This window comes from Nannospalax galili, unplaced genomic scaffold (assembly GCF_000622305.1).
Source record: "Nannospalax galili isolate Female #2095 unplaced genomic scaffold, S.galili_v1.0 scaffold445, whole genome shotgun sequence".
Lineage (NCBI taxonomy): Eukaryota > Metazoa > Chordata > Mammalia > Rodentia > Spalacidae > Nannospalax > Nannospalax galili.
Genome location: NW_008354184.1, coordinates 1,597,584 through 1,622,730, shown reverse-complemented (window position 1 = coordinate 1,622,730; position 25,147 = coordinate 1,597,584). Strand labels below are relative to the sequence as shown.

Below are 25,147 nucleotides of genomic sequence, written 5' to 3'. Positions count from 1 at the left end.
AAGCTATCTCTTTGAATACAAACCTGGGGCTCATAGGAGCACAGATGGCATTTAAAACCACGAGACTGGATGAGATCACCCAGGCAAAAGGTGTAGGCCGAAGACAGAAGAGACCCGGACGGTGGACTGTAAAACGAAGCAATTGACACCTCCACCCACGCGCTTCTGGGGGTGTCACGTGAACGCATCCAAAGGGCACAGTCACTGAAAACCCCGGCGCCCGGCGGTGGCCCCGGGGCGGGGCCTCTTGGGGGCGTGACTCGGGGCGGGGTGTAGGCGGGGCCTGGGCTCCCTGGCCGCTTCTGGGCCGGCGAACCGCCGGGGCGGTGACGTCACTGCATGACTGGGTTTTTATGAATGAAAGGAATCCTGTGAGTAATTCCGGGAAGCTCGCCTTACAACTCCGCGCGGCCCCGGCCCCCTGTGCCGCCTGCCCCATAACAAAACTCAGACCCGCGCCGTCCGGAGTCCGGTTCCGAGTGTCCGGATCAGAGAGAAGACCGACCCGGGAGTGTCCTGGGACCGCCGCGCGGACGGCAGCGGGGACAGCAGCGAGACGCGCCAGGAGCGCCGGGCCTAGCGGGTGAGGGACGCGGCGGGGACCGGACGGTGCGCGGGACCCCGGGTCGTGCCTGGCTCGGGCGTCGGGCCGCGCCGTCGGTGCTCCGGCGCATCTGCCCATCACCCGGACCGCGGCGCCCGGGACCGCAGAGCGCCCGGGGCGGGGGACCCAGCCGGGGGTCCGGCGGAGGGACTGGTGGGGTGGGGACGCGCCCCTCGCGCGGGGCGGGGAGGAAGCGAGGCGCGAGCGGGGGCGGGCAGAGGCGGGGCATGAAAGTACGTGACTCTGTGGGAACAGTCCCTGGAGTGGTGCCCGGGTACCGTGTGTGCGCGGTTTGTTTACGTCCATGGGCGGCGTGCGTGCGTGTGTGTTCCCTGGCGAGAGCCCCGGGTATCCTGCCGGGTGCGTGCGCACGGTGTACCCCGGTGTGTGTGTGTGTGTGTGTGTGTGTGTGTGTGTGTGTGGCCGCGCGCTCCTTGGAGCCGGACACTAGCCAGTCGTGTGCACCTTGGAGTGACTGCGCCCCAGGTGTCTACAGGAGTAAATGCGGAATTAGCACGCGAGTGAGGGAAGCGGTCCAGTCGGTGGTCACACCAGGTCTGGAAATTTTTTTTCTCCCCTCACCCCCTTCCGTCCCCTTCCCACCCGCCTGGACTGGCAGGCCCCTGTTGTCCCCAGAGTTTCCCATAGTCCGAGGCATGTGATCTGAGTGTTTGTCCCTAGCCCAGAGCCAGTGCTTGCAGCCTCGAAGCAGAGGTGAGCCAGCCTAGCCTGACCCCTCGTTGAGGTCCTTTCCTGGCCCTGGTTTTCGGGCTCCATGGCCACAGTAGACTCCTGGGTCTCGTGCATCCCAGGACTTTCCCATCCCTTCAGTCTCAGGAAAAACAGAGAGAGTGTCCCCCGCCCACCGGCAGGCTACCACGTAGTCTGGTGGCTCCTGTGACTGGTCTGGGTTTCTAAGGCTGTACCTGCTTGGTTCCGGAGGATGGGGTGGGGCTGGTCACCACTCTCCTGTACGTCCAGTTCTCAGGTGGGACTCGTTAGACTGGGCCTTTATGTGAACTGCTGGACTCCAGGGCTAGTTAAGGACTGGGCCAGCTGGCAGACCTGGCATCCACCCTGGGCCAGCAAGATCAGCAGCAGGCTGTGGGAAATCTGGTCTCTCTGGAAGACAGGTTAAGTGTGAGGGCCAGGCAGACCTCACCCCACCCACCCAAGAGCTTGTGGAAAACACCTGCTTAGCCCAGCAGCCTGAAGAATGGGCTGGCACTGCTTGTCCAGAGGGCTCTGGAATCTAAGGAGGGGGCATCTGAGCTTGTTAAGGGGAGGTACCAATGACCTCTTAACTTTGAGGCCAGTGAGCTCTGCTGCCACTGCTGGGCAGGGGGCAGGCAGTGTCCCAGGCAGGAGGCCTGGACAGGAACCTCTAGCAGCTGCTACACAGAGCTTGTGGTTTTCCAGGGGAACTGTGGGAAAGCAGAGCAACTCTGGAGCCTGGAGCTGGGGGGGTGTGTGTGTGTGTGTGTGTGTGTGTGTGTGTGTGTGTGTGTGTGTGTGTGTGTGTGTGTGATGAAGAGTTGGGGGCAGGGAGAGAGGTTTGCAGCCAGGACTACAGGAATCAGAGGGACCCATCCTTAAAGCTGATCAGGAAACATCCCCCAATAGGTTTGGGGTCAGAGGTGAGGGGAAGTGGCTCATGGGCTCAGCAACTGCAAGAAACTGAACATTGAAAAGTTCAGTCTGCCGGGAGTGGTGGCACACACCTTTAATCCCAGGACTCGGGAGGCAAAAAAGGCAGTAGTATCTCTGTGAATTTGATGTCAGCCTGGTCGACATAGTGAGTTCCAGGCCAGACCCACTACGGAGAGACCCTGTCTCAAAAAAAAAAGTTCAGTCTCCCTTTGAATCTCCAGGGATCCACTAGGATCCCTCAATAATGCACTTATTTGTTTGTTTTTATTTTTTATATTTTTATTAATTTTATGTGTATGAGTATATTGCCTGCATGTGTGTAAGTGCATCCATGTTACCCAATGCCCACAGAGGTCAGAAAAGGGCATCAGATCCTCTGGAACTGAAGTTAGGGACAGTTGTTAGCTGCCATGTGGGTGCTGGGAATCAAACCTGGATCCTCTGCAAGAGCAGTCAGTGCTCTTAACAGCTGAGCCATCTCTCCAGCCCCATTGTTTATTTTTTAAGGGAGGAAGGATTTATTTTGGCTTGTGGTCTGAGGTAATATACATGCCTTCCACTATGGAAGGCAGGCACAGAGGTGGGACCAGTTTGTCTGTGGCAGTGGGAGTGTGAGGATGCTGGCTCACATCTCAGTGGACCAGGAAGCAGAGCCTTTGCTGATGTTTTAGCCTTTCATGGCCAATGGACCAGATGCTGGGGGTGAGATGAACAGAGCAGACCCAGTGGCTGCCTTCTGGGGAACTGAAGTGGAAGAAAGAGTCACAGAACTAAATGCAAAGCCACAGCTCAGACAGGTGGTGAGTCTCAGGGAAGTCACTCTGGCTTAAAGTAATAATACAGCTCCAAATTAGGGCAATCAAGGAAGGCTTCCATGGGAGGTGACTAGGGAATAGAGTCTGATGGAATGTTGACTGTGAAACACTGAGGGCAAGAGATGATTCTTTTTAGGGCCTTCAGGGCTCAATACAGAGCCTGGCACATAGTAGGTGCTTCTTGGATGTTTGATGAGTGAAGAAGTGAGTGCTGGGTCCATGTCCTTGAAGAGCTAGCCCTGTGATGTAGAGATAGAGGGCCAAGAGCCTATGGGTTATAGAAGTCTTGAAGGAGTCTCCCCAAGGAACAGGTTCTTCAAGGTGCAGGTGACTTCCCCTCCACACATACACCTATACTATACTGTCTCTTGATAAACAGTCATCAGGAAATTCAGTTGTCATTTGTCAGCAGGAAATCCTCAGAGAATGGAGGGAACTTGGCAGAGGCCTGAGGCAGCCCTAGGTGAAGGGTCTTTTGGTTTGTTTGTTTTGATTTTTGTGGTTTTTTTTTTTTTTTTTTTTTTTTTCGGTCTTTTTGAGACAGGGTCTCCCTGTAGCCCCAGCTGTCCTGGAACTCACTATGTAGACCAGGCTGACCTTGAACTCACAGAGATCCGCCTGCCTCTGCCTCCCGAGTGCTGGGATTAAAGGTGTGGGCCACCACACCCAGCAATCTTTGTCTTTTTGAGACAGGGTCTCATGTAGCCCCAGGTGGCTTTGAACTCCTGTTCCTCCTGCCTCTGCCTCCTGAGTACTGGGATTATGGTGTGTGTGCCAGCAGTAGTCAGCTAGCACAGAGTTTCAAAACATGCCAAACATGGTCAAGTTTGTAGGTTTGTGTCCTAGTGAACCCTCTGACATGATTGGAGGTATAGGAAGGCAAGATCAGAAGAGGAACAAGGCCATTGGAGCGGCAGCTGTGGTCTTGTTCTGGTTGGAAGAGGAAGTGGCTCTTGGCTGTGCAGGTGGAGAATGAAGGCCAGGGCTGTAGCTGCTGATATTTTAATGCCCCTGCCTCCAGGAAGCCCTTGCTGATTTCCTTTCCTTTCCTCCAGGGCCTCCACTCTGCTGATGGTCTTAGAACTCAATGCTGGGCCAGAATCGGACACTCTAAATTCAGACATTGTCGTTGCTGGGCAGCACCTTAGGCTCAGGTGGGCATGTTGAGAAATCTAAGCCCAGAGAAAGGGTGTGACACACCTAAGTCATATAGTGAGAGTCTGGGTAGCAGAATTGGGCTGGGAGCCCAGGCCGGTGCTTCCTTGCACTGCTCAGTTCTCTCAGACTTGGTCTCCCCAGCAGGGAGGAGGCGCCCCTTGCTTACTGCCAAGACCCAGGCAAACACATTTTTTCCCTCTGTCCTCACCAAGCAAGCACATGGCTCAGCAGCCAGAGAGGAGCCCATGCCAGTGGGTGGGCCGTCTGCAGGATGTCTCTGGGAGTGCACCCAGAGGCCAGGGACAGGGACACAAGAGACATGGTTCCTGGCTGAGCAGCTGTCATATCCCCAAGAGTGAGCTCACACCTGGGCCTCCAAGGAATACTAGGAACCTCAGACCTGCTGTAGGCTCAGCTGGCTTCCCCAGGAAGTAGAGAAGCCCAGAGGGTGGGGTTCCAGGGTCAGGCAGACTGGTAGCAGTGGAGAACCCAGCCCCCTTGCCTTGTGTCCCAGAACCCCAGGCCGGTGGCTGGAAGCTAAAAACTGAGGTGATGGGAAAATCCCCTCTGCACCTGGCTGACTGCTGAGTGAGGACATTCCTGGGCAAATGTGTTCTCTACTGACTTCCAGGATGCCACTGAGGCATCAGGCTAGGACAGGGGCATGGAGGAGAAAGGGCAGATCCCAGCCTTCCCAGGACCAAGTGCTCAGAAGCCAGCCTCAGTGTAGCCATGGTCCTATCTCTTGGGCTTGTGCTGGGAGTGCTAGCTGTGTTGAAAAAGATTCTGAGGACATGTTCAGGCTCAGTGGAAACCGAGGTTTTGTAAAATGCAGGATCTCATCTCACTGGAAAGAAGGGTTTTGACTGGTTAATGATGTCTGTGCCTAGCCAACCATATTCAACTCTGACTTGATCTAAGCCACTTGTATTTTACACACTGACTACTCTACAAGCAAGGAGACAAGGCCCAGAAAAGACAACTGACTTGTGAGGGGCCAGACTTTGCTGCCAAGGTTCTGTATCAGGCACAGTACCCAGTACTCAGCACTCATCAGATCCTCAGTTAACCTATGCAGAGAGAGGCTTCCCTCCTTCTCACAGGTCTCTGGGTAGAGCCCAGACTAACCAAGCATCGCTTACCAGCCCCGCTCCCCATGGCTGGCAAGAGGGGTTGGACAGCTGGTGCCACTTGCGTACCTCATCCCTAGCAGACGTAAAGTAGGTCCTGGCACATCACAGTTGAGGCGGCCTTGGAGACTGGCATGTCCAACTTTCTCTTCACAGAGGGGAGGAAACAATTCAGAGAGTGATCTCTGGCAGAGGTGCTTAGCTTGGGGTTGCTTTGGTTCTGGATTCTACCCTGGAGAGATGGCTCAGTGGTTAAAAGCACTATCTGTTCTTGCAGAGGACCCAGGTTGGATTCCCAGCACCCACATGGTGGCTAACAACCCTCTGTAAGTCCAGTTCCAGGGGATTCAATCCCCTCTTCTGACCTCCACAGGCATTGCAAGACAAGAGTGCACCTACCTACATGCACACAATACACTCAGATACATAAGTAAAAATAATAAATAAAATATTTTTTAGAAAAAAGATTCAGTCCTGAGCCTTTATAGGCATCAGAATTCTTCCCCGTTTGCAGACAGGTAGCTGTGTGATGTCTAGCAAGTGGTGCCCCTCTCTGGGTCTCCACCTCCTCTTGAGGTAGTCTTATGGGTCTTTCCTGCATACAGTTCCCTGAGGGACCCTGGCTGACCACACTGACTTAGAGCAGGACCCCAGTGTTGCCTGCAGTCCTGACACCTCTTGACCAGGCTCAGCGATTTTACTAAGCTCCCATATGCTCACTGCCCTGTGCAGTTTACTTCCACCAACACCATGGAGGGCAGATACTATGCAAATCTACAGATGAGAAAGTAGAGACCAGAGAAGTGGAGTAGCTCGCCCAAGGTCACACAGCCTGGAGAAAACAGCCAAGACTCAGCCTTGCAAGCCATGGCCTTTTTCCCTGTTTCCCATGCCTTATTCTGGGCCAGAGGTTACATGGGTGGGATCCCTGTGCTTGCTTCCATTCCCCTGGCCTCTGCAACATCTCCCCCATGGGGAGGCAGACTAGCTAGCAGACCATATTCCACTAAGTCAGTCTTGTAACTTGGTTGAGACACTGACCAGCTGGGTGACTATGACAGAGACTCCACCCCTCCCCATCCCCACACCCTGTGCCTGCTCTCTGCCCTTTTTGGGCCCTAGCTGGGCAGCCTCAAGTACCCAGGGCCAACTTAGCTGTCTGGTATATGGACAACAAGGAAATGGATCATTACACTGGCTGGGGAGAGGAGGGCTGGTGAGCAGACGGTGCCCAGCAAGGCCTAGGGGTCAGGGACAGCTTCCTGGAGGAGACATCTGCACCCAGGGCAGAGGGTGAGCAGGAGTCTGGCAGACAAATTGGGAGGAAGAGTGAAGTGTCATAGGGTAGGGGTGGTCTGGAGGCCAGAAAGGAAGAGTGGGAGGAAATGAAAGAGATTCCTCCAGACCAGAGGCAGAAGAGAGGCAGGCTGGTGGGAAGCAGGGTGGGGCTGGGCACAGGGCCTGCTTAGGGTACTGTGTGGTAGCTGGACCCCGCCCTCAGGCTAATAGAGACCCATGGGAGGTGTCCATGTGAGCGGTGGCATGTCAAGTTTACATGGTGGAAAGATCCTTCCACTGCTGTGGGAACAGGAGCTGAGACCTCCCCCAATGTGTGGCTCAGGCAGGTGACTATTCAAAGGATGTCACTGCAGCTGGGCATAGTGGCTCACATCTGTAATCCCAGCACTTGGGAGACTGAGGTAGAAGGATTGCCACAAGTTCCAGACCCCTCTGTGAAGTGGACTCCTTTCAGCCTCAGTCAGCACAGAAAGCCTGGAACTGAGTCCCAATCTGGCATGGGGTGATGTTTCTTCTGATATACTAGAAGTATGGTGGCATTTTGTTGTGTTGTGGAAATAGGTCTTGCTTTGGAGCCCAGGCTGGCCTTGAGTGTTGTGGAGATAGGGTCTTGCTATGTAGCCTAGGCTGTCCTTGAACTCTCTGCAGCCACAGGCAGACTCAAAATTGTGATCTTCCTGCTTCAGCCTCATCAGCCCTGAGATTACAGGCCTGGTGGCTCTTTTGGGCTTTGATTGATTGATTGATTGATTGATTGATTGATTGATTGATTGATTGATTCAGGGTCTCACTATGTAGCTTTGGCTGGCCTAGAACTCAGAGATCTACCTACCTCTGCTTTCTGAGTGCTGGGATTAAAGGCATGTGTCACCAGCCCCACCCTTTTAATAAAATTATATGTATGAGTGTTTTGCCTGCATGTACATAAGTATATCACATATATGTGGTGTTGGGGGAGGCCCGAGGGTGTCAGATCCTTGGAGCTGGAGTTAAAGCTGCCACATGGGTGCTGGGATCTGAACCTAGTCCTCTGCAAGAGCAACAAGAGTTCTTAACTGCTGCACCATCTCTTCAACCCCCTTTTGTTTTATGTGTATGGGTGTTTTGCCTGCATGTATGTGAGTGCACTGTGTGTGTAAAGCCCATAGAGGTCAGAAGAGGGAGTTGGATCCCTGAAACTGGAGTTGGGTTCTGGGAACCAAACTCTGATCTTCTGCAAGAGCAGCTAGTTCTCTTAACCATGGAACCATCTCTCCAGCCCCACTTTTTCATTTTTTGGTTTTTTTTTTGAGACAGGTTCTCATGTAGCCAAGACTGGCTTTGAACTCACGATGCAGCTAAGGATGCCCCTGTCTCGATCCTCCCAAGTGCTGGGGTCCAGACCTGCACCTTCACCCCCAGCAGGCCTCTTGACACCCTCTTAGACCCAGGCCTGAGTGGCCATCTCTGTCAGGAGTGTCTTGAATGGCCAGCTTCCTTTTCCTGTCCCACTCCTTCCTGCTGTCTGTGCTGCCAGACCCCTGGCCATGTGGGAGTTCCCGAGAAACCCCAGACTGTCCCCGCCTCTGCCCAAGTCACATTGAGAATTCCATGGTCACTACATGAGCATCTGCTCAGTTCTGGGGAAACCACAGAGGTTGCAACCAGGCCTTTGCCTTCAGACAGGGGGCATTCTCCCAGGGCAGACAGATACTGCACAAAATGTGGCATGTACATGAGTGGTAATGATTCTTTGTGTGTGTGTTCATATGTATGGGCTCATGTGCATATGTCCCATGCATATGTCCTCCTTGATTGCTTTCCATTGTATATGAACCCTGAGCTCCCAAATTGGCTAGTCTAGTAAACCAGCTTGCTCAGGGGAACTCAGTTCCACCTCCCTTGTGCTGGGATTACAGGTAGGCCCCACACTGGCCCAGCATTTACATGGTGCTGGGGATTCAAACTTTGGGCATCATACTTACTCATGAAGGGTGTTTAACTGCTGACCCATCTTCCCAGCCCAATGATTATTTTTTTAAGTTTTATTTATTTTTATTTTGAGTATGAGTGTTTTGTCTGCATGTATATATGTGTACTGCATGCATGCCTGGTGCCTGCAGAGACCAGAAGGGGGCACTAGATCCCTTGGAACTGGAGTTGCAGGTAGTTGTGAACTGCCATTATGGGTGCTGGGAACCAAACCCAGGTGCTCCGCAAAAGCAGCAAGTGCTCTTAACCACTGAGGCATCTCTCCAGCCCTCAAATGCACGTCCTGATTAGAAAGACTTTTGTTTTGTTTTTGAGACAGACTCTCACTGGGTAGACCTGGCTGGCCTGGAACTCACAGAGATCCACATGCCTCTGCCTCCCTAGCACTGGAATTGTGTGCCACCATACCCAGCTCTAGGAATGATTCTTTAGAGCAACAATGCTGTAGAGAAAACAGTTGGGTGGGGGACAAGCATAGGTGCAGGTGCATGTACTGGGGGCTAGGGATTCTGACCACATGAAGAAACAAACTCTGGTGGGGCTGTCTACTGAAGAGGCATGCTAAGGGGCACAGCCTGTGCAAAGGCCCTGAGGAGGAGTGCAAGGTATGTCTGAGGACTGGCCAGGAGTTGGGCATGGCTGAGCAGAGCAGGGGCAGCCAGCACAAGCTAAAGTCAGAGGTGAGTACAGGGAGAATGTCTGGCACCTGTGGTGGCTGCTATGACTTGATGACTAGATGACACAGGAGACATGGAAGGAGTCTGAGACAGTTAGGTGACCTTAGCAATACCCAACTATTGTATGTCATCCAGGGGGAAGTGAGAGCACAGAGACGCACTGGCTTGCCAGAGTCGCAGGGCTAGTGAATGGGGCCCCCAAAGGCCCCCGTATCTGATGTGCTTTTCGTTCATCTCTAGTGTCCCCTTAAGACACAAGGTTCCTGCCAGAAAGTGTCAGAGGGATGTCAGCCTCACAGTCAGCTCAGGAAACCAGGGCCTGCCTGGTTTCCACCCCTGCTGTATCAGTATGGGCACTGCTAATGATACCATACTCGGTGCCACTCCACCTTCCTTCTCTGCCCTTCTTACCACCACCCCTCCCCTGGGGGTTATCTATGAGAAAACCCAGGCTCATGATGAAATGGGAATCCCATACATTGGGGCAGAGAATCTCTGCCTTTGAAACATGAGCCCAGAGCAATTACCACTGACCCCTTAATTGTCTCTTCCATGAGTTTGTTTTTAAAGATTTATTTATTTTTTAATTGTATATTTTGCCTGAATGTATGTAAGTACATCATGTGCATGCAGTATCCACAGAGGCCAGAAGAGGGCATCAGATCTCTTGGAACTGGCATTACAGATGTGTGTTAGCCGCCTTGTGAGTGCTGGGAACTGAACCCAGGTCCTTTGCAAGAGCAGCCCGTGCTCTTAACCCCTGAGCCATCTCCCTAGTCCCTGTTTGTTTTTGAGACAGGATCTCATGTAACCCAGGCTGGTCTCAAACTTGCTATGTAGCCAACACTGGCTTTGAACTCCTAATCCTTTACCTCCTAAGTGCAGGAATTACAGGTATGCATCACTATGCCCAGCCTCCCTCCGGGTTTTTGTTCACCTGTCTCCCCAGTGCCAGGCACATACCTGGCAAACTATAACTACCTGAAAAATAGTTGTTCCAGGTCCATGGGGGAGGTCTGGGGCTCACTCCAGGCTAGGACAGCTGCCACACCCTCTAGGGGCATGCTGAGTTAGAACTGTGCAGCCCTCAGGCAGTTCAGGAAGCCTGCCCAAAACAGATGGATGAGGGCTGCTGGGAAGGGGATTGGGGTATTGTATCTTGATGGAGTGCTGGATAGATTTTGAGAGATCATTGATGTGCACACGTGTCTTGTGCATGCATCTGTGGGTCAGTTACACTTTAATGAAAAAAATCAAATCAAACCCACATCCAGGTGTAATGGTACATGCCTATAATCTCAGCACTCAGGAGGCAGAGACAGGATATTAAGTTTGAAGCCAGCCTCAGTTTCAAAACAAACAGGAACCAGGAGTGGTGGTGCACGCCTTTAAGGGCAGATGATTGATCTCTGTGAGATGGAGGACAGCCTGGTCTATGTAGTGAGTCCTAGGCCAGGCCAGCTGGGGCTACAGGGAGACCCTGTCTCAAAAAAGATAACAACAACAACAACAATACCACCACCAAACAAAAAAAAAAAAAAAGCCCCAACCAACCAACCTAAAAAAAAAACAAAAACCCAAACCAACCAACCAAACAGGGCTGGAGAGATGGTTCAGTGGTTAAGAGCACTGGCTGTTCTTGCAGAGGACAGGGACTGCTTCCTAGCACCCACATGATAGCTAACAACCTTGACTCCAGTTCCAGGGACCCAGTGCCCTCTTCTGGCCTCTACAGGCACCCCATGCATGTATGTGGTATACTTACATACATGCAAAGCAAAACACTCATACATGTAAAATAAAATATTTTAAAAAACCCAGCACCAATGAAATGGCTCAGTAGGTAAAACTGCTTGCTCCTAAGGCTGAAGATCAGAGATTGAGCCCTGCTGGACTCACAGGTGGAAGAGGAGAACTTCCAAGAGTTGTTTCTTCTGACCTTCACACAAGTGCTGTGGCTCAGGTGCACCACACACAAATATAATAAAAATAAACCACACTCAGTGTTTGTATGTCCTGGCCCCATGTGGAAGAATGGGAATTGGGAGGAGTGTCCACCCCCTTGATTTGTATTTATTGAGGACTTACTGCCAGGTCTCAGCAGAATAGGGGTTGATGTGACAGAAGGCAGTGTTGGGTCAGCCATAGTGGTCAGAGGACCTCTCCAAAGAGGTAGCGTTGACCAGAGACCTAGATAATGAGTCAATATGGGGAGCTGGGAGAACAGAAAGAGCATTGGGCCCCGAGGCTGGACTGCGGGGGGGTCAGAGGAGGTAGGAATGAGTTCAGAGACCTGCGGAGGCGGGGCGGGGCTTGAAAACCAAGGTATCAAGGTTGCAAGGTTGGATTTTACTCTAAGTGGAGAAAACAAACGTCAACCAACCAAGGTGATCCTGAGCTCCTTTCTCTCCTAGGACTCCAGCGCAAAGGACACCTTTCTTTGGCAAAAATGTCAGTGGATCCCCTATCCAGCAAAGCCTTGAAGGTGAGGAACCAGCTCCCGTGGTCCTGCCAAAGCCCCCACATCCCAAGTTCCCCTTTCCTTCCTAGGATCCCCAAGGGGGCCTCTGCAGCGTCGGCCTACACAGGCTGGGCACTGCTTCCCCTTTAGAAGGTGCTTTCCAGACTGGGTTTCTCATCTAAGTCCAGGACTTGACGCTTGGTTAGATTCTGTCCGAGTCCCGGGTGGCCTCCTTTTGGGTGCTGGTTCTGGTTTGGCCTGGTTTCCCCTCTCCGAATTCCTGCTCATCTTCAAAGTCTTGGATCAAGTGCAAGGGGGTGCAATGGGAAGAGGGGCGGCGTCCCCAGCACCCGCTGCGTGCCAGGCTCAGGGCTCCGTGCCTCAGTTTCCCCATGGCCCCCGCAGGTCAAGCGCGAGCTGAGCGAAAACACACCGCACCTGTCGGACGAGGCATTGATGGGGCTGTCGGTGCGGGAGCTGAACCGGAACCTGCGCGGGCTGTCGGCCGAGGAGGTGACGCGGCTGAAGCAGCGGCGCCGCACGCTCAAGAACCGCGGCTACGCAGCCAGCTGCCGCGTGAAGCGCGTGTGCCAGAAGGAGGAGCTGCAAAAGCAGAAGTCCGAGCTGGAGCGCGAGGTGGACAAGCTGGCGCGCGAGAACGCAGCCATGCGCCTGGAGCTCGATGCGCTGCGCGGCAAGTGCGAGGCGCTGCAGGGCTTCGCGCGCTCCGTGGCCGCCTCTCGTGGGCCCGCGGCGCTCGTGGCTCCAGCCAGTGTCATCACCATTGTCAAGTCCGCACCGGGCCCCGGCCCCGCCCCTAGTCCAGACCCCGCTCCCGCCGCCTGCTCCTAGTGCCAACCCCCACCCTCCTAGCCCCACCCCTTCTCCAAGCCACGCCCCCTCGGACCCGCGCCCTTTCCAAAGTGCCTAAGCACTTATCTGTTCCCAGGGTCCCCTTTCTCTGCCACCACTATCCCCTGTGGTGAACCCACATTCCTTTCCTGGGCTCTGTCTTCCTTTTGCAGGCCCCCAAACTAGGACCTGATGGCTCTGGAGAGGGACAGCTTTGCTAGGTTGGAGGTGTTGGGGTTCTGGGGCTCCCTGGGCTGAAAGATTGGAAGATTGGAAGGAATAGAGATGGCTCCTCTGAGACTGGTGGGAGAGGGGAAAGGACGAAGAGGCTTTGGATGATGCCAATTATGCCCTTCCCACCCTCCCAGGATTCAGGACTGGGTGTGGCCCTGCGATGCTGGGAAGCTGAACTCCAAAGACCTCCCACCTCTACTTGGGGCCTGGGAACGCCAGCCTTTCCCAAGCTAGGAGAGCCTTTGGAAACCAGTGAAGCTCAATTAACAGATGGGGAAGTAGTCAAAACAGTGCCCACAGCCACAGCGCTTACTCTGGAACCCAAAGCCGGGTCTTCCCATTGCTGTCCTAACGTGCCAGCCATGGATTTCACAGGGGGACAGTGGACAAGGACCGAAGAAGTCGCGGGAGGGCCTCCGTGACCTGGGAGACAGTGCTACATGGCAGGAGAGAAGCAGAGGGAGAGAGAAAGTGACAGGGAAGGTGGGGACGGAAGGACCACCCCTGGGCTCTGCCTGTGGCAGCCAGGGGCCCTGGAGGTGGCTGGCCAGCCAAAGAGAAGGGACAAGGAAGGTGATCACTGTGGCAGGTAGACATCCCAAAGCAGGGTGTATGTTGGAGTGTTCTTGTAATTTTCACTTTGACCCCGAGTATCCATGGTGGGGTGGGAGCTGGTCAATGGTCTCCTGGGAAGTCTGGCCCAGCACCCCCCCTCAACACTGTATACAGCTGCCCTTCCCCACTCTTTATTTATTGCACGAACCTAAGTTATTCTCCCCAGCCAGAGCCCAGTGCCTGTTCCTTGGGAAATGTATGAGTTCTGAGCTGGACTTTATATTTTGTATCTACAAATAAATCACATTTTACTTTATATTTAGGGAAAGCTGGGATGGCAATAACAAAATTTTTTTAAAAAAATTGCCCAGCCCCCAGAATTTATTTATTTTCTGACTTAAAGTGAGCCAGTTATCTGCCTTGTGTATTTTATAGACTTTCTGAATAAAGTCAAGTTCTCTTTTTCCACAGAGAACTGTATGTCCTGGGCTGTGTTTTGTATATGTTCTCAATGAGTGGCCTGTGATGGGTGGTCAGGACCCTTCGGTGGATGAAAAGCTGAACGCCACTGCTACCTTCTGAAGACGGGTATAGGGGTGGGGGTGAGACAGGACAGGGCAGGGTAGCGTTCACACAGTATTCAAGAATAGTCTGCACAGTCTCACCCAGAGAGGGAAAGTCTTAGATTTTGGAGCAATCTTTCTTGCACTTTCAAACAGGATCTTCTATTGCTCAGTGGGAAATACACTCCTATGTTCTCGAAGGCCCAATCTTGGGTCTCGTCCCAGGCTCCATACTCTGTCAGCCCTCTGTCCAGCCTCCTGAGGAATGGAATACAGTGGTCTTGTCAAGGGAATCAGAGTTTCAACCCAAATGGTCTTTCCCTAGGAGGTACTTAGCTGGTTTCTCAATCTCAGTTTACTATCTAATGAAGGTGCTGTAGAGGCATTGTCTAGGAAAGCCAGGACTGCAGGCTTTAGGAGCATAACAAATATTAGCAGTCCCATAAGACCGGGGTGAGGACCATGTATATGTCTGGGCAGGGAGAGATGGTGGGGCCAAGGGAAGGGGGCAGAGTAGAGTGTAGCAAAGGGCCAAACCACATGGTTTGGCTGGGCCCAGAGCTTTCCCTCCCTCAGGTGGAGGCTGTACCAGGACTCCATTCTGAAATGCTGAGCTCAGGCCTGCAGCAGTGAACGGGGAGGGGGGGGGCGGCATAGAGGGACAAGTGTTTACCTCCGGGTTTCAGGCTGGCTGGAATTTCCCCTGCCCACACTGCATTCCTGCCAATCCGATCTGATCCACTCAGCGACAGGCCAGGCCTCAGAAAGGCATGCGGGTGGAGGGAAGGTGCCCACGGCCCAGTACCCTTGGCACAGGCCTCCTGGTTCCTGAGGTTCCAGGATAGAGAATGGGCTCAGAGAAGCAAGAAGCCTAAAAAGGGGATCCCTGAGTCTCTAATTTCCTGAGACATCATTCAAAAATGTCCCCACCTACCTAGTTGGCAAAATAGGGAATGAGGTGCATCAGTCCTCAAGGGGTGTGGTGAAGGAAACTCCCCACGCTGGGACAGGATGGTTGTGCAGAAGGCAGACACTGTCCAATGGGGGCTTGGAACCTGACTTTAGTCCCTGTAAATGTGAACACATGACTTACACAGCACACACAGGAAGAGGGTGGACATCGTGCCCTACCACACATCTCCCAGTCAAGAGGGGGGCAGGGAAAAAAAGTCACTTGCAGGCAGAAGAGATTTCAATACAATCTATATTATCTTATATATATATATATATATATATTTCTTCCTGATTTTATTTGCTCACTTCTGTCACACATTTAAAATATCACAGAGACCAAAATAGAGTGGCTTTCTGGTGGAACTTGTGGCAATCATACGAATTACAAAACTAGGGGGCTCTGTCTTCTCATAAATCATACAATTAATTTTCAAGTATTTTTTTATGTACAAAGAGCTACTCTATCTGGAAAAAAAATAAAAAATAAATGAGACAAGATAGGTTATGCATCCTAGGAAGGAGTGGATGGAGCAGTTGGGCACAGGTTCCTGTCCCCATGACCTCAACCCTGCCACTGAGCTTCCCCCCAGCCCCACCCGTCATGCTAGTGGGCAAGCGCCAAAGTGGGCAGGGACCAGTGGGGACAGGAGTCAGCAACGCACTTTGGCCTGGAAGGAGAGCGAAATAGATTGGTGAGAGCAGGCACAGGGGGGGCCTGAGCCACTCCCCAAGCAGCTCCCACCTGCCAGCTGCCTTCCTGGGCAGCTTGGGACCCATTGGCCAGGCCCACCAGGTAGGGCTGAGAGCTGGCCTCTGGCATACTGGCCTCTGGGCCATGAGAGAGGAGGAGGCTGGAAGGTTGCTGGGATGAAACTGTCCCATAAGGTCCCTCCCAGCAAACCCCAGGGAATGTTTGCTCTAGAAGTAACCAAAGGAAGAGCTTCCAGTGAAGGCCAAAAGGTGGGGCCCTTCCTTCTCCCTCATTAGTCTACTTCCAGAAGCTACTGCAGCCCAAACCCAAGCACTGCCTGGGTTCCACCAGCCAGGTCCCCTGCTGTCCCATCTTGGGGGAAGGGCTCTTTGTAGGAGAGTGGCTGGCATAGGCTTACCTGGGGTCCCAGCCCTGGAAGGATTGGGGATGTGGGTGCAGAGGATATCAAGGAAGGGAATGGGTAGTCCCAGCCATTCCTGAGGCCTGGCTGTGGGTGCCTGACCCAGTACTGCAGTATCCTGAGTGCCAGCAGCTGAGTAAGGAGCCCCTAGAGGTGCCTGGGACAGACTGAGGGCTGGAGAGGGGGCTTTCATATGTGACTTAAGGCACAGAAGAGACGGGCTGGGGGCCAGATGAGGCAGAATACAAGCCCTATGGCCAGGGGACCCCCACCTTGGCCCCCACTGCAGACCATCCCTCTAGCCTCCCCTGGAAGCTGGTCTGAAATGTGGAAACTTAGACCTTTCCCCTGACCCAGGACAGACAAACCTCAGGGAGAGACCAGGACCCAGCAGAGATCTGACTGCTCCATTAGGGAGGAGATAGAGAGCACAGGACCTGGAGGAGTCAGGAAGTCGGGGGTTCTACCCCAAACTATCAAGAGCTGGACCCAAGTGAGAGGGCAGTGTGGGCTGCTGGCTGTCCTAGGCAGGCCAGGAGGAAGGGACAAGAGGCAGGCTGAGTGGCCACAGTAAAGACACCCAGAGCCCCATGTGTTACCAGAAGGGCCCACAGGCACAGAGGCACCCTTCCTAGCTGAGCCCCGAGGCTCCTGGGGTCTGGCTCTGATCTTTGCAGCAGGCCAGGCAGGCTTAGGTGAGGTGGGGTCAGGGGGAGGGTTTCCACCAAGCATCCATGTCCCTTCCTCCTGCCTGGAGTGAGACAACTCTTATATTGGACAAAGGTGGACAGGGAGGGGCACAGGTGAGAAGAGACCAGTACGGGGTCTGGGTATTGCACGGTATGGGGCAAACTGGCCTGACAGCCTCAGCAGATGTCTTGAGGAAGAGGGGGCATAGGCGGCAGCTTCTGGCCAACACACACAAGCATTTGGGCCCAGGCACAGCTGGTTCCAGCATGCCACCAGCTCAGGACGGGCAACAGAGGTGTGGGAGCTGCAGCCAGTACCCTCTGCTCCTATCCTGGGTAGTGCAGGCTTGGCCATGTATACAAGTTCCCGGAGGCCTGTTCCTCTGGAAGCGATATGTTTCCGGTCCAATAAATAAAGGACAACAGCAAAGCTGTGCTGGCCATCCTCCCCCAGCCTGGCTGAAGGCTAGAGGAGGCCCGGCAGGCCCTGGTGAGGCACCTCTCCTTCCCCACCAGTGCCCACATCTAGAACTCATCATCAGAGCTAAGCAGCAGAGTCTTCTCGTTGTCACGGGCGCCGCTAAGGCTGTGGGAACGCGAGAGACTGTGGGTGCCACCACGCCAGGTGGGCCCGGGCTCCAGCGTGGACTGCTGCGTGTACTGTTGGTAGGCAGGTGAGAAGTTGTGGATGGCATCCTGCACGATGTCATGTGGGTTCATGGTCTCCTTGAGGCTGCTGGAGATGCTCTTCATGGGGGCGCAGCGGCCTGCAGGCAAGAGACAAGCAGGATGAGGGGCCAGGGCAAAGAGAGGGAAGCCCACTCAGCCTCTGTTCCTTCTCCTGGGACAACCCCACCCCAGCGCTATCATCTGATCCCTCTTGGGATAGAGAACAAGTCCAGGATATGAGAAGGGGCAGGATAGCAGTGACTTCTCTGCTGACTGAGAGTGGGAATGGAGAGCTCTGAGGAGAAATTATGACAGAGGAGCTGAGGCAAGTCACCCCTCAAACAAGGCTCATAGGTGGGAAGGAGCTGGGTGGAGATGGGGCAGCCACAGGTAGTTAACTAGAATACTCCAAGTTCCACAATGCCAGGCCATGGTCCTCCCTACCCCTCAAAAGGGTTCCTGGACCAGAGGTGACATAGGAGCAGGCTGGCCTTTGGAATGCCCCTCTGAAAGGGCAGGAGCTTGTTACCCTGTCTCACTTCCAGCTCATCCTCAGAAGATGTGCCCCCACAAGCTGGCAGTGGGAGGAGGGCAGCCCAGGCCGTCAAACCAACCTGGGGGGAGGTGCTCAACCCTGGACCCAAGAGTCTCTTCACCATCTGTGTTCTGTCTTAGGAACCTCACTAAATGCCCCTGCCATCCCTTAATGGGCACTGTGCCCCAAAACCCAGGGTACGTTTCAAAACGATAAGAGACTAGGGCGAAAGCAGGTAAGATTTACAGTGGGCAGTCCTTGACAGGAGGGTGCCCTGGGCTCTCCCATCCAGGACGACACAAGGACACAGAGGAGAGCATGCCTGTGACAGGACCATAACTGACGTGCAAGACAGACATGCGGACAGAGCAAGAGCAGACCTACCGTAAGGGCCGTATGTCGGCACTGCCCATGGCCAAACCCAGGGCAAATGCAGGGCAAAGGGGCAGAGAGAGAAGCCGGAGGAATAGAGAAGACGAGAGACAGCTCAGTGAACAGTGCCGCCCACCCCCAGACCCAGTGACACCCCCACCCATCCCCAGGCACCCAGGCAACTACGGCTGCCCCTAAAGGCCTGGGATGACTTCTCCCCTGTTGCTCATGCTAAGGGGTCGTCCTGACAGCAGGATGCAAGCCAGGGCCTCTACTACTTCTCCCAAGGTGGGCTGGGGCTGCATCTGCACCGAGCCCTGTGCTTTACAAAGCTCACTCCTTTCCACAGCTTCAGACACTGAGTCTCAGAGGGAGATCACAGAGCAGAGCTGGCTCTGTGCCCCAGCCTAATGTGAAGCCAGGAAGGGCTGGGCACTTTTGGTTAGAGGGTAGACTACAGCCCACACCAAGAGCAGCTTGCCCTGGGTGGGTGGCACCATAGACCGTGCCATTTCTTCTTGGGGTTGGCACATCTGGTAGTGGGATGCTGTCTGAAGGGTAAGTATGCAGAAAGACAGCTCAGGTCACCAGCAGGGAGCCTTCAGAGCCCCAAGACACAGAGCCCCTCTGCCACAGCCCAGCCTCCTCCTTGTGGCCTGGCTCTAGGCCCCAGGGTGATGTTGCTACAGGCACAGGCTCTATCAAACCAGGTTTAAGAGACATGGATGGGTGTTGATCAGATCTTTCCTGCTGGGGCCCAACAGGAAGCAGGAGGGCACCAGCCAGCGAGTGGCTCAGCAGAGTAGGGGTGTGACCAATGCACCACGGCTGGTGTGCCAGAGAGCACAGCCCAGCAGAGGCATTGCAGGCCTTTTCCCACCCAGGACTGGAGTAGTGGAGGAGATCAGGGAGCCCTGTGCCTGCTGAGCCCCAAGTATGGGGGAGAGCTACAGCAAGCCCAGGGCAGAAGCCGTGGACAGGTGCCCTGCTCCCCTGCAGTCTCTCATTGGGGATGCCAGCCTCAGGCTGTCCCAGCCTCCTCCAACAGGCCCCCTGCCCTTCTGGCTCCCTGCTTCTCCAGGCAGCTGCACTTCCCAATCACTCAATCACCAGGAAGCCTGTGAGGCTCATTCATAGGTCCTGACCAATCCATCACTGAAGCACCTCACCGAGGTAGGGTGGGGCTGTATGGGGCTGTACTCCTAAGCACTCTCCAGTGCATTTTGCACACCAGGGATTGAGAAGCAGTGCTCTAGCAAGAAAAGATCAGAGCTTCGGCATAAAAAGAATGCTGTCAGAAGCTACCACCTTCTGGCCCAGTTCCTTACAAATAAGCAGGTTTTTATTTGTTTTGTTTCTTTTAAATGACTTTAGGTAGAACAGAAAAGATACCATGGACAGGGTTGAGTGTCAGGACCCCATGAGAATCTGTTCATTTATCTCTGTCCTGACTTCATTTTCTTTTATCTAAAACTCAAGGTAACTCTCCTGGCTCAGCCTCCCTAATGCTGGGATTACACGCATGTGCCTTTCTATAGTTTCCATGCTGGGATCTACTGCAAGACATAGGTAGATTTAGCTTCTAGGACCAAATTGGGGTCCCTCTTGACTTTGATGGCCCCTCTGTCCTGATCTCTGTAGCCCTTTCCTAACACAGACAGGTCAACCCTTGCAAGATGCTGGTGGTAGGAGGCTCTGGAACTGGTCACCTCAGCTGAGGTCCTACCCCAGGAGCCTGGCTCATACCTTGTGCATCCAGTCTCTTGTCAGCGTAGACTTTATAGGTGAAGGCATGCCGCAAGGCCAAGGCTGCAAAGAACATCTCCACACAGATGATGAAATCCTGGTAGCCAGCAGCCACAGTGCCCTCACCCACTGACACACGGGCTGAGTGGATCTTGGGGATGGCCCCACACTTCTCCAGGATCGCCAGCAGCATGCCTGAACAGGGAGAGGCACTGTCTGGCCCTGGACCGGAACCCTTCCCAGGCCCCTTCCTCTATGCAGCCCCACACACTCCAGGAAGGTGAGAATGGGGCTCAGCTGCTCCTGTGGGGCAGCGATGATGACACAGAGCCAAGGCCTCTGGAAATCTGATTCTCCCTGCTACCTGTCAACCACAAAACTGGGATATCACCAATTGTACAGAGCTGCATTGAAGTTTCCTGCAAGCCTCACCCCTCCTAAGTACCCAGTGGCCAAGGTCTCTGAGTTCCAGGCTAGGATAATCTAGGACAGCCCTGTGGCCTGGGCCCCACAGCTCTGGAGACAGAAGCAGGAATGGGGCTCAGAGGGAAGTGGGTGTTGGCGCCATGATCACAAGGCTGGAAGGAAACTGACCTTGCCAGAAGGAGAGAAAGATGACAGACTTGACCATGAAGAACTTGAGGACCGGGCTGTAGGGGCTGAGCAGCTCCCGCGTGGCAAAGTAAAAAAGAAAGAGGGCATAAAGGGCCAGGCTGACAGAGATGTTGTAGATGATGGTCACGTACAGATAGCCGCTGGTGACACTGTGGAATAGGCATGTTATGGTTGGGACCATCCCTGCTAGGGCGGGTTGCTCCCTCCTCTGCCCTGCTTATACTCTGTCTCCCACGGATCATGACTGTGCTCCCCAACAGGGCACAACGAGTCATTGGAGGAAGGGGACAGGGGATCAAGAAGCACACTGGGAGTGTGGTGCAGGGAGTATGCCTGTGGCAGGCCAGCCCTCCACCACTGCTGTACTCCTGATATACACTGCAGGGAACTAGGGGCTATATTGGAGGCCACAGCCTGATGCCAGGTGACAAGTTACAGTAGTACAGCCAAGCTTGCTCTGGTCCTTCCCCTCTGACCTCACTGTGCTCACCTGCCCAGGTGGGGCTGTGGTACAGATCACAGGAAGTGTCTATGAAGTGCTGACAGGTACCAAGTTGGGAGTGAGGTTGCTTTCACTAACCTCCAAACGAAAAAGTGTGGGCAGTTTCCATAGTAGAGACTTTACATCTAGGGGCTGGAGGCTGGCCCCTCAGGGCTCCTTTAACTGTTTCGGAGCAGCCATCAGCCTGTTATGGCTCCCGTGTAGATACTGCTGTGCGGTGGGCACATGAATATGACAGGCTAAGAGCTTGCTCTTGGGCGGCATGAAAGACCAGGTACAAGGCGGCCACTGCAGAGATGCCGGGAGGCCTGAGCCCCATGCAGCTCGGGAAGGTTAAAGCCATGGGATCTTTCTAGGTACTGTACTACCTCTGTGCCAACACTCTACCCACAGGCACCAAGGGAGGGCCCTTGCTTACTCGAAGTCCCCGTCCCGGTACTTGCCAAAGGCCTGCAGGATAACGGTGCTGACGGCCATGAGAGGCTTCACCACACAGAACTGCAGGGTGGCCTATTTGGGGAGGGAAGAGACAGGGTCAAGGAGGAGTGCAGAAAAAGAACCTCCTCTGGTGGCCAGGCCACGCTGGTTGCCAGGACAGAGGAGGACGCCCCATGTCCTGCCTCAAGGGGACTGCTGTCTGCAGGGGGAGGCAGAATGCAACATAGCTATGTAAGGAGACATGAGGATGTTGGGGACACAGGACCAACCACATAGGGCCAGTGGGCCAGGGGGTAGGAGATGCCTCAGAGAGAACTTGGAGGAAGAAGGGCCTTTAAGAAGATGGCAAGGGGCAGGCTCCATGGAGATGGAGCACCTCAGGGCCAGTGAGATGGCTCAGTGGGTAAAGGCACTCACTGCCAAACTGACTCCTGCAAGTTATTTTCTGGCTCAGCATATGCACTGGCATACATGCATATGCATATGCACACACACACATACACAAATAAATAATAAATAAATAAATAATGTGATCATTTTTTTAGGGTACTATAGAGTCATATATAGTTGTAAAAGATAATAAAACTTAGAGTTGCTGCTTATCCTAAACCAGTTTTTCTTAATGGAAACCACCTGACAAACTGTAGTACAAGGAAGGGCCAGTGACATGACTCAGCTTGAACATGCTGTCAAGCCTGAAGACCTGAATTTGATACCCAGGACCTGCACGGTGGAACAGAACAACCAGCTCCCACAGCTGTCCTCTGTATTACACCTATGTGAAGTCATATACAAATGCACACACACATACACAAATAAATAATAAATAAATAAATAATGTGATCATTTTTTTAGGGGGAGCAGCTTATAAAGAGACCCACCCAGGGCAGAGAATGGACATGGACAGGGACTGGACACTGGGGAGGACAGCAGGGCTGGAAAGCCTTAGTGCACTGGGCAAATGGGCTCTCCTGAGGAACTGGTCACACGGGGCACAGGCAGCCAAGGGCCTCTTTCCATCCTTTCATGTACCCTGCCTGGTTCCTTGCCCCATGCTCTGGCCTGGACCAGGGCTTCTGTAAAGCTGGGGTCTGACCAAGCTGGAGATAGCCTGCAAGAGCAGCAAGTGTAGAAAGGACCTTCTACCAGTATGTGGGCTCTGGAATTCTGAAAGGTGAGATGAATTAAGGCCTGTCTGACTGCTCACTTTGGGAGCTTAGGTAGTCACTTGGCCTCTGACCGGCAGCCACCTGAGTAAAATGGACACAACCCATCTCCACAGCGCAGGGTTGCAAATGTGGGGATGCGAGTCAGAGAGCAGTGGTCTCTTGAGGTTGGCTATTCCATGCACAGTACAGGCTTCTCCAAGTCTTCTCAGACAAGGGAGGATGTGCTCAGTCGGGCTTTACCGTTCTGTAGACCAAAGGGGTGACCGTGGCACCCACAGAATCTCCAGACTCACCACTGACCTAAAAGCAGTCAATGTCAGCCAGGAGCCCTGTGTGAGGAGGAGGAGGGGCGGGCAAGTGAAACTCCATCCACAGGCCTGAGCTCCAGACAGGACCAGGGGCTGGAGCAAAAAGCCAGCCTGGGACCCCATCTCTGCCCCACTGTGGCTTTTGGGGGAGCCCCAGCAGATGCACACATGACAGGGGCAGAGCTATGGTGCTTCTGTCAAGAAGCCCCACCTAGAACTCCCCTTGCCCAAGACCCCACCCAGAGGAAGTGGGGGCCCTCCTACTTTGGGGAAAAGAGAAGAGCAGAGGTTTGTGCCAAGGTGCCTGGTGGGCTGGGGAGAGGCTGCTTTCCTGATGGACTTCCATCACCAGTAGCAAATCAGGAAACTGAAGTACAAGGAGCTGAAGTGGTGAGTGAAGCCCTGGAGCCCGAGCCAGCAGGCCCCAGAGCTACCACCTAACCCACTGCGGGTCAGTCTGGGGTCCAAAGGCCAGGCTGGACATCAGAATCACATATCAATCCCAGGAGGGGCGGTCCTTTCTAGATCTCTGTTGGGCTGAACTGGGGAATCACCAATCTGGGACTCTACTTCCCTCTCTTCTTTCTCCCTCTTTCCTCCTGTCCCTTCCCCCTTTCTCCTTTTCATTTGCAGGGCTAGGGATTGAACCCAGGGCCTCACATATACTAGGCAAGCACTTTACCACAGAGTTGGAGCCCCAGCCTGAGAATTTCTACTTTTAACAAGTGCCCCAGAAGACTCGAACATTGGGCTCTGGGCCCAAGGGCAACCTGGCCCACTCTGTAGCTCTGGAATGATGAAGCTGTGAGCTCTGGGGAAGTAGCTGGGCGCCTCAGTGTGTTCCTTTCCTCTCACTGCCCCTCCCCACCATGACTAGGTTCAAGAGTAGAGTATCAGAGCCCACAGGGCGGGGGAACAATCTCTACCCAGGTAACAGTAAGGCCAACCAGAGATCATGAGATCCAAACTTTGTGGACAATATCAAAAGAGCTGTGAGTCACAGCTGGGCCTGGAACCTGGGCAGCTGAACCATGTAAACAAAGGCTCTTCATGCCCCACCCTGAACCAGGACAATTTTAACTGTTTCCCAGAGCCATTCCAGGAGAGAGGTTCTGAAACACCCTCAAGGAGGAAGAGCCAGGAGCAGAGCAGAAGCCTGGACATGCCTACAGAGGCTATATGGGTGGCCATGCTGTGGGCCCTGAGTCCTGCCTAGAAGCTGGAAAAAGGACGGCCCTCCAATGGGTCGTAGTGCCTCAACTGGGGCTCATATCTCTCCTGACTCCTTGGTCATGCTAGAGGGACTGACAGAGGCCCAGTAGAGGCCAAGGGCAGATCATGAAGACAGTAAAACACCTTCAGAATCTACCTCCCTCGGTAGGCCAGGACTCATCTATTCCTTTTAGCTGAGATAAGTATCATCATACCCACTTTATAGAAGAGCAAACTAAAGCTCAGAGAGGTTAGGCAAATGATTTCAGAGAGGTTAGCCAGAGGCAAAGCTGGAAGTCCTACTCAGTTGGTCAGACACCTAGACCCAGGTACTTCATACCACTACCACACAGCCTCTAGCCAGGCAGTAGTGGCCAAGGAAACCAGAAACCTTGGCACTGCCAGCTGGGAATGTGGGAAGAAGGCAGAGACCATACAGCCCTATCTGCTACGTATCTCTAATTCCTGAAACCTCCTGCCCCCAGCCCCAGAGTTTTCAAACTGAGTCTAGAATTCCTGTGGATTTCCTCTGATTCCCACACACACCAAGATTTGGTCAAAATAAACAAGACCCTGTAACTGGCTCATCTGGGTATGGCCCACAGCTGTTCCAGACGCTCCAGGATGCTAGCTGCCCATCTGAGCACACACTGCTAACAGAGTGTCTCCAGAACAGTTTGGGGACAGTGGAGACATGGGACCTCCACAGATGGGGCCCAAGACAGAATTCAGAGGGGCCCTCCCCTAGCCAGGCACATACCTGTTTGCAGAACCTCAAGAATCCGATGGAGTAAGTCTTTCCCCAGAGGCAACATGTGCCATACACACAGCTTGACCTGGGAGAGACAGGCACAGAG

The 25,147-nt window shown here is 53.7% G+C and overlaps 2 protein-coding genes across 6 annotated transcripts in view; one reads left to right on the top strand and one right to left on the bottom strand.

Moving 5' to 3' along the window:
• Nucleotides 1–363: 363 nt before the first annotated feature.
• On the top strand, nucleotides 364–13,886 carry Maff (MAF bZIP transcription factor F). 3 transcript variants are annotated; one of them, XM_008851264.3, is made up of 3 exons: nucleotides 364–583; nucleotides 11,719–11,789; nucleotides 12,171–13,886. In XM_008851264.3, the coding sequence occupies exons 2-3, from the start codon at nucleotides 11,754–11,756 to the stop codon at nucleotides 12,615–12,617; spliced, it is 483 nt and encodes a 160-aa protein (XP_008849486.1). In that variant the 5' UTR covers nucleotides 364–583; nucleotides 11,719–11,753; the 3' UTR covers nucleotides 12,618–13,886. The 3 variants fall into 3 exon arrangements, with proteins under 3 accessions (XP_008849486.1, XP_008849487.1, XP_029410967.1); XM_008851265.3 differs by lacking the exon at nucleotides 364–583 and adding an exon at nucleotides 925–1,159; XM_029555107.1 differs by lacking the exon at nucleotides 364–583 and adding an exon at nucleotides 4,166–4,223.
• A 1,270-nt stretch (nucleotides 13,887–15,156) lies between these two features.
• The window catches only part of Tmem184b (transmembrane protein 184B), a 57,119-nt gene continuing 47,128 nt past the window's right edge, over nucleotides 15,157–25,147 (bottom strand). For 2 of the 3 annotated variants that reach the window (XM_008851266.3, XM_008851268.3), the window contains exons 5-10: nucleotides 25,051–25,126; nucleotides 21,582–21,673; nucleotides 20,641–20,810; nucleotides 20,047–20,241; nucleotides 18,313–18,333; nucleotides 15,157–17,491 (exon numbers count right to left, since the gene is read on the bottom strand). In XM_008851266.3, the coding sequence (XP_008849488.1) occupies nucleotides 17,250–17,491; nucleotides 18,313–18,333; nucleotides 20,047–20,241; nucleotides 20,641–20,810; nucleotides 21,582–21,673; nucleotides 25,051–25,126 (796 nt within the window). In that variant the 3' untranslated portion in view covers nucleotides 15,157–17,249. The remainder of the gene's footprint in view (nucleotides 17,492–18,312; nucleotides 18,334–20,046; nucleotides 20,242–20,640; nucleotides 20,811–21,581; nucleotides 21,674–25,050; nucleotides 25,127–25,147) is intronic. The other variant, XM_008851267.3, reaches the window with a different exon arrangement.

Coding starts and splice junctions, on each gene's coding strand:
- Maff (XM_008851264.3), top strand. CDS start 11,754: ATGTCAGTGGATCCCCTATCCAGCAAAGCCTTGAAG. Junction 11,790..12,170: donor TATCCAGCAAAGCCTTGAAG/GTGAGGAACCAG, acceptor TGGCCCCCGCAG/GTCAAGCGCGAGCTGAGCGA.